The sequence below is a fragment of the Chanodichthys erythropterus genome, chromosome 20, assembly GCF_024489055.1.
Source record: "Chanodichthys erythropterus isolate Z2021 chromosome 20, ASM2448905v1, whole genome shotgun sequence".
In the NCBI taxonomy this organism is placed as follows: domain Eukaryota; kingdom Metazoa; phylum Chordata; class Actinopteri; order Cypriniformes; family Xenocyprididae; genus Chanodichthys; species Chanodichthys erythropterus.
This window is the reverse complement of record NC_090240.1, coordinates 3336638-3350492: the sequence shown is the minus strand read 5'-3', so window position 1 is coordinate 3350492 and position 13855 is coordinate 3336638. Positions and strand designations below refer to the sequence as shown.

At 36.4% G+C, this 13855-nt stretch overlaps 1 protein-coding gene across 4 annotated transcripts; it reads right to left on the bottom strand.

Annotated features, from left to right (window-relative positions):
- Positions 1-27: 27 nt before the first annotated feature.
- On the bottom strand, positions 28-13167 carry zgc:113423 (uncharacterized protein LOC569178 homolog). 4 transcript variants are annotated; one of them, XM_067370839.1, is made up of 11 exons: positions 12980-13167; positions 11674-11795; positions 11303-11371; positions 11067-11144; positions 10436-10528; positions 8358-8709; positions 6383-6586; positions 3622-3743; positions 2938-3139; positions 313-516; positions 28-168 (listed from the first exon to the last, which is right to left on the bottom strand). In XM_067370839.1, the coding sequence occupies exons 1-11, from the start codon at positions 12990-12992 to the stop codon at positions 29-31; spliced, it is 1599 nt and encodes a 532-aa protein (XP_067226940.1). In that variant the 5' UTR covers positions 12993-13167; the 3' UTR covers position 28. The 4 variants fall into 4 exon arrangements, with proteins under 4 accessions (XP_067226940.1, XP_067226942.1, XP_067226941.1 ...); XM_067370841.1 differs by having other exon boundaries at positions 313-399; XM_067370840.1 differs by lacking the exon at positions 11303-11371.
- Positions 13168-13855: the final 688 nt, after the last annotated feature.

The following is a 13855-nucleotide window of genomic DNA, read 5'->3' as shown; positions in this document are numbered from 1 at the left end:
CAGTTTTTTTATCGGCAGATGCTCAGTGCTAGCGTATCCCTCTCTTTATGCCCATCTTGCGTTCATATCGAAACTTGCGGATGGTGCTGTTTATAGCGCCCACGCAGACCTTCCAGTCGCTTCCATCTTCCTCCAGCTTCATCCAGGGAAAACGCTCCAAGAGGTGCTCTGAAAAACAGAAAAGTGAAAGAAGCTGTGACTGCGGTTGTGAACCGAGAACTAGTCCTCATTCAAAACTGCATCTTTTCCACCGCTGGGTGCTTGTACCAGAGCTGGCGCCCAAACTACATTGCCGCTAATCAAATATCTCACCTCGCAGTGCAGAGATCTTGTTGTGGTCGAGAGCCTGAATGCCGCGCCGCATCCCACCATAAACGTTACTGCGTACCAGCACATCCTCTGGGAAGATGAATTTAATGAGATACCGCGCAATAAGCTCAGGACGTGTTCGCAGATGTGCTGCAGACAAAGCAAACCCAGGAACCTTCACATCCCGATGAGGGGGGCCAAGATACACTGCTCAAAAGTACATACAAATATAAGGAATAAGACAGAGTAGCTACATTTACATGAACTCTTTTTGTCTGAACATACTGTTTACATGAATGCTGAATAAAGTGATGGGTTGATGTTATATATCAACCCAATATATTAATCAAGCAGTAAAAAAAATGGCCCTTCCCATGCCCAAAACAGGGTGTCTACAGAGGACCAGTGGGATGACATTGTCCTGCAGAACATCACAGATGGTGAGTGGAAGGATAATTATAGAATGACATGACATGACAGTAATTTATGACACTAAATTCAGCAACAGCAGCTTGTTCAGTGTCATCATACGTCATTGTGCCATTTCTCTGTTATACAGATTCAGTTTTCAATCCAATCAAGTGTTTACATGTCCTATGAAATTATGAAATTGTAATCCTAAATGAAATTGTATCTGGCCAATCCATTCTGATTGATGTGGTTACATGCAGGGCTGGAAATGGAGGAGCATGGGGGGGACAGAGTCCAGCGAGTGAATTTCGAGAGTAGGGCATTCCAGTTCAAATTGGTTCATTTATATATATATATATATATATATATATTTTTTTTTTTAATTAAATGGATTTTATTCACTCAATAGCCAACGATTCAATGATTCAGCTCAAAAACAGAATAAAAAAAGCAGAGTATTCTATGGTTGAATGTTGACTTATGTGATTGGCGATAATATCTGCAGGTTGCTGCCAGTCGACATGGTTCTCTATCAGTGCATGTCCTCAAAGAACCGATCATCAGAGAAAACCCCTTCAGGTAAATTAGAATGAACCAAGATTTTTGCCAAAAATCTGAACAGAAACCATTACTTTAATAGATTTGATAACAGAAAATTTGATATGGATCAAGCTGCGTATCTGGAATTATCCAGGTTTAATTGGATTTAATGTAATGTCTAGCCTGAAAAGACCCTGCGTTTCTGTTAATGAGACATATATTGTAAAGCTGCTTAATCGTTAAAAGATTGCGTGCATGGAAAGGGGCGCTTTTACTGCTTGATAAATATAAGCAACATGGCTAAATTAGGACCCGAAATGGATAAATTAAATTTACTTTCCTTTAAGAAGCAATGTAGGAGAATTAGTATGCGAAAAAAGGAAAATTCTGTATATTCGTGTAGTGTGCGCATGTCAAAATTATAATCTTGACTTAAATGCTCACATCAACCCGATCAATTTATTTAGCGGTCATGTAAACACTATGTTTGGATTCATCAATCGGAATTAATTTGGATTTAAACAAAAGGTGTCCATACAAACGTAGCTACTGATGTCTACGGCAGTGATCAAAATGAGAGTAAATCACCTTTTTGAAAGTAACTTGATGCTTCAAATAAAGATTGATTACATCGTTACACCAGTATGTGGTGACAAGTGACTGTTAAAAAAATTTATTTGTCATTGAATCATTCATTCATGATATTCATTTAAAAACTCTGATTCATCCAGTAATGAAACAAGTGAAGTATTGAGTGAGTCATTGAATCAATCATTTAAACTTTTTTTTTTTTTTTTTTTTTTTAATAATTCATTCAATTATACATTTACAGATTGCAGCAATTAAAAATGTCAGAACCTATAGTAAATTGCATGCTTTTAGTTGTCTATAGAGAATCAATGTATTTTGACTAAAAAAAAAAAAGTACAAATATTAAAATTCACATGTAAAAATTATATTACATTTTGACTTCACCTTTGCATTTTTAACTAGATATTTTCTTGCAGAGTTTCACACAGCTCATTTTATGGTAGAACAGGGGTGTCCAACCCTGCTTCTAGAAGGCTACCGTCCTGCAGAGTTTAGCTCCAACCCTGATCAAACACACCTGAAATATCTTACCAAAGTCTTCAGGATTACTTTGAAAATTATATATTGTATCATAAATTAACCTGCAGGACAGTGGGCCTCAAGGGCTAGAGTTCGACACCCCTATTTTACCATAAAATGAGCTGTGTGAAACTCTGCAAGAAAATATCTAGTTAAAAATCCAAAGATGTAGTCAACAAAATGTAATGATACCAGTTTTACATATGAATATTAACATTTGCAACAATTTTTAAACTCAAAATAAATAGATTGAGAAGGGGGACTGTATAAAGGAGGCCCAGAGGCCAGGGAGGGCTATAAAGGTCTTCCCTAAGGGCCCCGATCCTGGAATAAAATTTATGAATGATTATTACAGAATTTGGATGAAAAATTTAGTCTCTTGTAGGGGGCATGAGAAATGAGTATGTATCCTGCGGTACACATTACCTGTTTAAGGGTTCATGTTAAAAAAAAATAAAAAAAAAGTGTCAGTCAAGCAAGATTCAAATTTGTGATCTCTTGACCCCAAAGCACAGCCATAATAGGAATTACATTTCATGATAATGTGATGTTTTAGTCTGTACTGACCGCTGTTAGTTTCCCAGTCAGAAGGCATGTCGTATTCTTCTGTGATGTGGCTCATCAGCCCTTCCTGCTGTTTCTGCTCAGTGTCGCTGTCAGACAGTTCAACATCAATCTCTGCAGCCGCTTCACACATAACTGCTGTAGGTACAGATTCTGATGTCACTGATGTTCGGTTCTCAGGTTTTACACTTTCTTCAATCTTTAGCTGTGAAAGAAACATTAACTTACAAACAAAAATACTACTCCAAGAAAAATCTTGTGATGTATGCTAGACAACAAATAACATTAACTACTTTTTTTTCACCATTTCTTAATCACCTTTTAGCTTTTTTTTTTGCAGTTCATTTAAATAATCCTGTAGTGTAGCAAATTAATTTTTAAAAGTACTTCCAATTAATGAGGTAATTTAAAACCAACAATTTTAAAACCCACGTAAAAAATCCACGTAAACTGCCTTATGTGCAATGTAAATGTTTGTACTCCGTTTTAGTTATTTGAGTGATTATTAAATAAGTTTGATTAATTAATTATTAATTTATTATGTTTTCGTCCAAGTTCATCCAGAATTTTCGGTTTTGGCCCAGAATTTTAATTTCGGTGCAACCCTAGTTGTCATGCAGTGTAGTCTTTAATGTTAAGCAGTGTCTGTTTTTGCTGATGTTAGAGAAGAGTTACTGTTATTCTCACCTTTCGTGTCTTGTCCATGAACCGATAGTAGCGGGCCATTGAGTTAATTACAGACAGACAAATCTTCCAGTCTTTGCCTTTCTCTCGAAGATCAAATTTTGGGTATCTCTTTACTGCCCACTCTGTGGAAATACACACCATTGTTAAAACTAGTGAATTTCAACTGCTAGATATTAATATATGAAGTGATGTATAGCCTTAATCAAAATCTCTACATCGTGTATCAAGTCTGGAGAAAAAAAAAAATCACTGCCACCACCACAACATATAAATGCCTCAGGAAAATGTTCTTAGAAATGTCAGTTCTAAGAAAAACTTAAAGGGATAGTTCATCCAAAAATGAAAATTACTCCCATGATTTACTCACCCTCAAGCCATCCCTAGGTGTATATTTACATTTACATTTATGCATTTGGCAGACGCTTTTATCCAAAGCGACTTACATTGCATTATACTATACATTTGTATCTGAGTATGTGCAATCCCTGGGATCGAACCCATGACCTTGGCATTGCTAGTGCCATGCTCTAACCACTGAGTTACAGGAAAGCTTATATGACCAGGGTTGGGCAAAAATACATCAAAATGTATTTTAAAATCAAATACCTTCATTTTAAGTGTATCAAAATAAACTACAAAATACAGCAGCCACACCATGTATCAAAATAAACTGTTTTTAAACTGTATTTTAAAACACTGAAAAATGCTTTTACAAGGGAGCATGAAATTTCTTCACAAACCTTCCATAAACTGGCCTATTAGATCTATCCCTTCACCATTACACTGACTCAGGCAGAGAAAAGCTTTGTTTACTTAATCAACTGAGTCATGCAATAAATCTGACATATGCAAACCAGTTAGAGGCACAATATCTACAGCATATTTTTGTATTTACAACATGACAATGTGTAGCTGCCAAGCTGGACTACTGCATCTTCTGAAGCAGCGGCAGAAATATAGGAGGCTGGTATGAAAGGCTTTATTCCGCACTTCGTTACATTGTCATTTTCTGCTTGTCTTGCACTTTGCAACAACACAACCTTGTTTCTGAAGCGACTTTCCACACGTTTACTATAACGTCTGATGTTTACGTGCTGTGAGAAAGTCACAAAAACCATGCAAAATCCAATCAGAGCAGATTTCCAGAAATGTCAAACCACATATGGTATTCATACGAATTCCATGTGATATTATTATTATTATTATTATTTATTTATTTTATTTTTTTGCCATTCACACTTGCTAAATCTGATTGGATTTCAATCAGATATGCACAAAAATTTTGGGATTTGGACTGACTGTGTGAATGTAGCCTAATTCATATGAATTGAGCAGTTTAGTCCAAAATTTCTAAAACGGCTCAATCACTTTATATGATTAACTGATACAGAATCTCAACTGAACCTGCTTGATGCGCGAGAACAAACCTCTTCTAGAACCTAAAACGTGCTGCTCAATATGAGAATGAACCTCATTGTTTCTTGCGGAAGCTGAAACGTGCCGCATAACATGAGAACGAAACTCATTGTTTCTTGCGTAAGCTCAAACATGCTGAGTAACATGAGAATGAACCTCACTTGTTCTTGCAGAAGCTCAAGCGTGCTACATAACAAGAGAATGAATCTCATTGGTTCTTGTGGAAGCTCAAACATGCTGCGCAACACGAGAATTAACCTTAGTGGTTCGTGCTTGAAGCTCAAACATGCTGCGTAACCTAAGAATGAACTTCATTGGGTCTCGCACATCAAACAAACACACTTGAGCTTCTGTTTTCTACAACTGATGTGTGAGTTGATGAATGTTTACATGTGAATATAAGCCCAAATTCAATCTGTTCATCATAAGTGATCGTGTCTCTTCAGAAAATTTGGACTAAAACACAATTCGTATTCATGAACTTTTTGAAGCATCAAAGTGGCAGCTGTGTAGCTGTCAATGGAGGGACAGAAATCTCAGATTTCATCAAAAAGATCTTCATTTGTGTTCCAAAGATGAATGCAAGTCTTACAGGTTTGGAATGACATGAGTGTGAGTAATTAATGACAGAATTTTCATCTTTAGGTGAACTATCCCTTTAAAGTGTGTAAAATTTAAGTCCATGATTTAAATGCAATTTAATAAAAAAGACCACACAAAGACAGTGTTACCAACTTGAACTTAGTGACTTTGTCTCTAGATTTAAAGGATTAGTTCACTTTCAAATAAAATTTTCCTGATAATTTACTACCCACATGTCATCCAAGATGTTCATGTCTTTCTTTCTTCAGTCCAAAATAAATTACGGTTTTTGATTAAAACATTTCAGGATTATTCTCCTTATAGTGGACTTCAATGGCCTCCAAACGGTCCAAAGGTCAAAATTAGTTTCAGTGCAGCTTTAAAGGGCTTTTAACGATACCAGATGAGGAATAAGGGTCTTATCTAGCCAAACGATCTGTCATTTTCAAAAAAATGTAATTTAGGAAGTGGTTCCGCCAAAACCGCACTTTTGTATTCTTCGAAAAGCTTACGCTGTATGTCCTATGCCTTCCCTATTTAACGAACACAGTGTCAGTTTCGTTTTTTCTGCAAGTAGAATAGGTGTGTACAGTGTGTGAGCACAGATTAGGAGAGAAAACAGATGTAAATATCCTACGACTGGTGCATAATGTCATCTAGCGACATTTCGCAACTTTTTGAGAAGGCTTTGGATACTTTCCATTGAAAATAGTTGGCAACACTTCACAAAGAAGGCCATTCATGAAATATAGATCCAGCTCACCTCTGATAGCATTGATCTTGTTTGGGTCGAGTCTCTTTAGGCGTCTTGTTGGGTTTCCAGTAGTGCTGCTTTGAGAAAGTTCCTCTGCTGTGAAAATGTTTCGTGTGAGGTACCGCACTGCCGCACCAGGTCGTGCCATTTTACCAGCCCTCTGTAGGATAAAGTTTGACAAGAACACCTTCCTATCAGAGCTACCCAGACAACCTACAGGAGTAGAAACAGACATAAATGGCAGCATTAAATCATTACGATGAAATTCCATTTAGTGAGGTTCAAATCCCATTAAAAAAAAATGACAATGGGGTAAGAAAATACACTTTATTTACACTTAAAGTGTGCCCCCTTTATGCTATTTTAAAGGTTCCTAATTTTATTTTGTCTCCCACAATAGGTTTACATGCATCCATTCCAAGGTCAAAAACACTGTAATTTTCTCATAATATACATTGCAGCATCACCTCTTTTCTCACAGTGTCTATGGCTGTGTTCACACAGGTTTGGTTTGATTAAAACTAACTGCGATTAGTTTGATTGCTCTGTTAGTGCAGTTCATTTGAATAAGTGTGAACGCTGCCATCCAAACCCTGGTGTGCACTAAACAAGTACACAGAGACCCCTGAAAAGATGGGTTTGATTGTGTGTTGGAGGGATTCCTGCTGCTGTTTTGACTTCTTTACACATTTTATAAGCTCCACATGAGTTGTGAGCTCCATCATATAGCATCATATGTACTCTAGGGCTGGGACAATACTATCGATGCTTCACGATTCGTGGACTGTTCTGATATTTTCCAAATGCATCGCAAATCTATTCTGAGTTTAGTTTTTAAAAGCAGATGGTGATCTTAGGCTATGTTTTAACAGCATGCTCAAATGCTAACAAAGAAGAGTGCTTATGCTTTCAGCTGAGTCTGACAATGTATTTGCACCTCAGATTGCTTTTATGACACAAGATTAATGCAAAACAGCCCACTGCAAACACCCTTTTCGAACTTTATGAATGATTATTTTATAGAATGTTCAAGTGGTGTGTATAAAGGAATTGGAAGGAAGAAGAGTATGGCTGTTTCTAAAGCACGCAGTACCATCTGCTGTTGAAAACAATCGTTTTGAGAGAGAGTCGTGATACATAGGGAAAATATTAGAATCGATCCAGAATCATTTCTCAATTTGCGATGCATTGATGTATTATCCCAGCTCTAATGCACACGCATACAACAAGCACATTTAACAAAGCATTGTTTTGGATGTTCAGACAGTGCTGTCACAAAATATACATCATAAAAGGGGGTTTGTTTCGATAAAGGATTCAGTCTCTCTACACACCTTTCGAGAGCTGAATCTGCTCTGATTTGTCAGAGGGCCCAGTCTGTTGTGATTGGTCTACCACTTACAGCGTGCCTGGGAAACCAAATGGCCATTACCATATCTGATATTCAACTCCAGATCTTCCTCCGCACTTGTTACACATTGATCTGAACAGTAATGATGTGTCAGTTTTACCATATTAACTCGAGCAAGAATTCATCCTTTGGAAGTACAGCAAAGTAGATCTGAAAATAGCACCTTCTTGACATGTCAACAACACAAACCAAACTCTAAGATACAATTACAGTGTTTGAGGGTCAAAGGAGACATTGTTCGCTAGCAGCCAATGAAGATAGGCTGGCATTATGCACATTTCTTATGTAGGTTCAAGCAGGAAGTAAGATGACGACTCGTTTCAGGCAGTTCAGAATCAGTTATTTCGTTTAGGAGTCAATAACTCAATTTATCATGCACTTTGTTCTTAGAAATTTTCCAACTATTTACAATCACAAACAGCTATATTACACACTACATGAAAGGTAACATCTGCAAAAGCATAATAGGGGCACATTAAATATATTTTCTGAAAGCAAGTCGTAGCATGTTACAAAACAGTGCTTCCCAAGTGCATTTCTTATTTTAAGAATGTTTAGATATTTTTCTCTTACTCGTCTTAGAAAGATCTGTAGTTGAAGCTGGGTCGCTTCTCTCTGAGCTGATGCCAGCTGAACTCTTCACTCGCTCCAGATGTTGCTGCATTAGACTCATTTTATTCATGCTGAGAGGTTCTTGTGTTGTGTGAGGTGGTGCTGTGGCCCTGGCCTGGTTCTGGATAACAAGTCGTGGAGGGCTGGGCACCTCTGGGCCGGGAGAGAGAGCAGGAGGTTTCCAACTTTCCACAGATGGAATGGGAGACGTAGAGGAAATATGAATGAGATGGGGCATCGACGCTTCAGAATTGATCATGGCTTCAGACTTGGCCTGGCAGCTGTCTCTGTAGCCGGATGACAAATGTGTCCTCTAATACGAGAGAGGGATAAAGTTAATTTACAGTCAAGACTGCATATGGGTGTTTCTTCAACTGCAGGCACTTTTATGTCTCCAGAGTTTTTTATTTAAACTAACAGATTTATTTATTTATTTATTTTTGACAAAGACAAATGTGAAAATACAGAGCTGTTGATTGTTGTCTGCATGTATATTTAACTACTGTTAATTATTATTATATACTATTATATATACATTTAAGCAAAAGTGTTCTCTACAAAGTGATCTTAGGTTGATAATATCTGTGTAGGAGTAACATTAAATTTCATTCAGTAACATGTACAGTATGACATGCAATAATTCATCTAAAACTAAACAAAATGTTTCTAATTTTTGTATAATTACAGTTTAACAGTTTATTTTTTAATCACCTCATATTAATTGGGAGTACTTTTGAAAATTCATGACTGAGGGATTATTTAAATGAACTGAAATAAACAAAAACTTTAAAGGTGATTGAGAAATGATGAAAACTTAAAATGTAGTTAATAGCCTGTTATTAGGATTTATGAAGTGGTGTTTGCTAGGCAAAGGGTTAGTTTTATGCAAGTTAGTGCTGTTTGTGGATTTCAAGCAACATCACAACTTTAATACGCATTAATAAAGTATTCAACTGATTACGGATGATTTTATAATATTAGTTTCTCTGTTTTGAGTAAAATCAGGTGTTGCTTGTATAACATTTGTTATGAATAATCATGTTTTGGTTTGCATCCATATAGAAAACGATCAAATTAGATTAACTAATATATATATATATATATATATATATATATATATATATATATATATATATATATATATATATATATATCATTCACTTAAAAAATAAATAGGTATTACCATGTTTATTTAACATATAAAATATATATATACAAAAATGTTTACTAAATGTAACTAATGTCATTTGTGATGCCCAGCCAAAAAAAGTCACTTTGGATTTAAAGGTAGATACATCAGAGTCTATGACTGGATCATTATTGCAGTGATTATTATGTTTTTAGCATGTTATATGTTTGGCAACAGTTCTTCTAACCCTAATTGATGTAGTGTGTAGCTTATCATTTCTTAACAACCATGTAGGAAGATGTAGCATGGCTATATTCCAGGAAGACAAAGCCAAGATTTATAAGGCTCAAATTGTGAAAGAATGGTTGGGAGGGAGCATGAAGAATCATTTTCACACATGAATTGGCACCTCTGAGAAGTCTCTGGGATGTGATGGAGTAGAATTTATAGAGTGCTTGACTCTTGCATTGTCAATACAAGATCTTGACCAAAAAGTGATGCCCCTCTTGATGAAAATAACATCACACCATTTATTTCCATCAAGAGGTGGATCAATTTTTGGTCCCAAATACTTTTAATGAATTTAAGATTCAGAGGTGCCAGTTCATGTGTGAAAATCATTCTTCATGCTCCCTTCCCAATTATTCTTTCACAATTTGAGCTTGATGAATCTTGATATTGTCATCCTGGAATACGTCCTGATAAGTCTTCCTACATGGTTGTTTAAAAAATTAAAAGCTACACACTCCATCATTTAGGGTTAGAAGAACTGTTCTCAAACATAACATGCTAGAAACATAATGACTGGATCATTATTGCTTTGATTATTACGTTTTTGCCTATTTAAATCCAAACAACTTTCTTTTTTTTTTTTGGGTCAGGCAGTGTATGAGTAAAGTGTTACTTTTACCTGAGAGAGGACAGCTGGATTCTGGATGCTTGCTACTTTCGCCTGGAGCATCTCAAACTTCTCATCGAGTTTCAGAATGGCTCCATATGTAACCTGCACAAAGACAGGTAAGCTCTGCCCTCCTTTACTACTGTTACTCCCTAAGACTCGCTATAGAACATCTCATAGGAGCAAATGGGAGATTTCTGTTGATGAGCAATTTCAGTAAAATGTGTTCATAAAAACTACTGATTGGATATGATTGTGATGTGTGACAGCATTAATTGTGATATTGCAAAAGCATTTTATGTGGAGAAAAAAAAGAGAAAAAAAACATTTAAAACTAATAACATTGGTGTGAGTGAACAAAACTGTTCTTAAAGTGTCTACAAGCCAATTCACACCGCGCCGACAGTCACCAGATTAAAGCACATCACTTCTCACATTCTAACGTCGATTCAGCATGTGCAATCGGCGAAAACAAGTACCAACCGATGGCAACAGACTCAGACAGGGATAACACACTGATCTGACAAAAACTGATGAAGTGTCTGTTGCCATCTGTAGGCGTGGTGTGAATTGGCCTTACAACAAACAACAGAGATGATTGGTCAGTAATGTTTTAAGAGCAAATCAACTACAACATCAGTACCTGACAGTATGCAAGAATCTCTCCCAGAGTTCTTTGCAAATCAGCTCCGTATATCTCAGTTGAAATGACACTTTCTGCCTTCATGTACAACAACAATAAAAGAAAGGCTTTAGAAAAAAGTTATGTAAGTAAGTTAAGAAAAGTTAGGTAAAAAACTGCAACAACAAGAAATCATGGCAACTTATTGTAGCCCATATTCATTATAGGAATGAAGTACGTCTGTGAAGAGCCATCACCTCATGTGAATCACATGGTATTTCATGTGTGATTTCATTAATGAGAACTTCTTCATCCGCCTCAGACATCTAGCAGAAAATAAGACAGTATAGGACCGTTTCATGTCTGCATTTGCTCTGTCAAATTACCAATAGAACTGAATCACATATTACATATTCTTGCCTCTTACTAGAGTTAAAAAAGCTAACAAAAAAAAAAACCTTGTAAAAAATAAACAAATATATAAAATAAAAATCAGGGCAGCATTTTGTGAAAAAAATTAAATATAAACATGTCGGACTGACTGCCACAGATGGTTTACTTACCATCGTGAGCAGTTCTGTTGTATTCCTCTCCAATAAGTATGAAAATGTACAGTGTGATACTCTACCATACTGTCACTGAGGGGACTGGGGCCTCTGGATCTCATCACTGCTGTGCTGTCATTGTCCACACACTCTAGACTGTCCTCTTCCGCCTTCAAACCGCACAAAACACTTCTCCCCCTGTTAACTGGAGGCAGAAAACATTGATATGTGTGGATTACTTTACTGTGCCAAAGTTGACTTATAAATACTTGTATAGTATTTCAGTTGTGGCATAGGTGTGCTAATTACAAACAAATGACATCTGAATCAGAGGTTTGACTTCTTTTGACTGGGTGTCACCTGAACATACACTGCCGTTCAAAGGTTTGGAGTCATAATAACAAATGTTTCTTGAGCAGCAAATCAGCATTAGAATGTGAGAATCATGTGAGGATCAAGTGACACTGAAGACTGAACATTCAGCTTTGCACAAATGACATTTTAAAATATATTACAAAAGAAAACTGATATTTTAATAATATTTCACAATATTAATGTTCTTACTGTATTTTTGATTAAATAAATGCAGCCTTGGTGAGCAGAAAATACTTATTTCAAATCTTCCCATGTTCCATGGGAAAAAGTTATTTAAAGTGACTTAACCTTCTGTACAAAATTATGTTATGAATTAATATTATGAATGAAGTGCCTGAATAGTGTTACAACAATACTAGCTCTACTAACAAAAACTTAAAAAGTTAATATGGTTTCTGGACATTTACTGTACCATGGTTGTACCTTATTATGTTGTATACCTTCTAGTATATGGAACATAAATACAGTAAAATTAGTGCCTTTTTGTTTATGAAATATATACAGGAGTCCATGGTAACCCCATCCAATACTAATTACCATGTACCATGGTATAATATGGCAATTATTCAAGTATATTATGTCATAGTATATCAAATTATCTTGGTACCATCATCTGATGCTATGTACTATGGCAGCATCACAGAACGCCATAGTTAATACAATAGAAAAGAAAAACTGGTTTTAAACATACATGTGGACATAATAGTACCATAGTTGAAATATCTTTTAGTACCATGTTAATGCCATTTCTAAGTGGTATTTGGTGTTAAGAACAGACAATACAAATCGTTCCAAACGTTAAAACAGCTGACATTCGTTACTTCCGTTCGCCTTTGGTCGTTCACTTCGAAGTAAACGAAGAACGGTGCACAGCAAATATGAAGCTACTTCTGTTTTTAGAGCCAGCAAAACATGATAAAGCGATAAACATTACCACACAGTTTTATGTATTGTTTGAGCCCGTCACATTTAAAGCGTTCAATGTGTATTGTTAATAAGGAGATGCACTTGTACCGTGTACAGACATGCTCGGTCCGCCGTTGTCACTCGCGTAGTATTAATCGTACAGGTTTATTGTAATTTATCACCTATTACTTAAGTTTGTTGTTGATACTGTAACGGTTTACTTAGGTTAGGCTGTTGTTATTGTACGGGATTTTTAGATTACATTCAAACCACGCCCGTTCTGCAATGTCATTCCTCTCTGCGCATGTCTGAACGCAGCGTGGCGTTCACTTTACAAAGCGTTCCTTACGCCCCTCCTGAGAAACAGCTAGAAGTAGCGGGTGTGATGGCTATGGGCGGCGCTTTGGTGCCCTGACGTTTTCAGAGACAAATTTACTGTGCATTTAAATGGCTGTTAAACTTTCTCGGTGTCATTGTTCAGGTAACGTTACAAACGATGGTTCTAAACAGGTGTCTAAAACGGTACGTAAACGCGCTTAGAGCGCCGTTGTCATGTGGTATCTGTTACTTTTCTCAGCGCTAGGCAGGATGGAGCAATCACAGTTTACGATGATGGCTAGATATAGCATTTTCTAAATCATTTTACATATAATTTATAAGGCGGATTTTCAGTTTTATGTCAGGAATAAAAAAAAATGTATGTAAATTACAATTCGTTTGTGTCTAAAATATCCAGCCAAAAAAAAAAAAAAAAGCCATGAGATCCGAATGAGGATTCAGTTTTCTGAGCCACGGAGCTCCTCCTGGCTACAGCCTTTTTAATCTAATCATAGTTTATGTTTTAATTTATTCGGGGCCAATCACCGAAGGTTTCCTTTTCCTCTGCCATGGGAGTCTGTAGTTGCGCCCGAAATGACGTACTATGTACTTATACTCTATGCACTTATGCACTTTGTACTCGTATGTTTTTTTGTTGTTGTTGTT

Bases quoted from the DNA above. Each gene is read 5' to 3' on its own strand.
- zgc:113423 (XM_067370839.1), bottom strand. The intron at 11,372-11,673 runs GTAGAGTATCAC...ATTTTCTGCTAG, and splicing joins GTCCCCTCAGTGACAGTATG to ATGTCTGAGGCGGATGAAGA. The intron at 169-312 runs GTGAGATATTTG...TCTGTTTTTCAG, and splicing joins CAAGATCTCTGCACTGCGAG to AGCACCTCTTGGAGCGTTTT.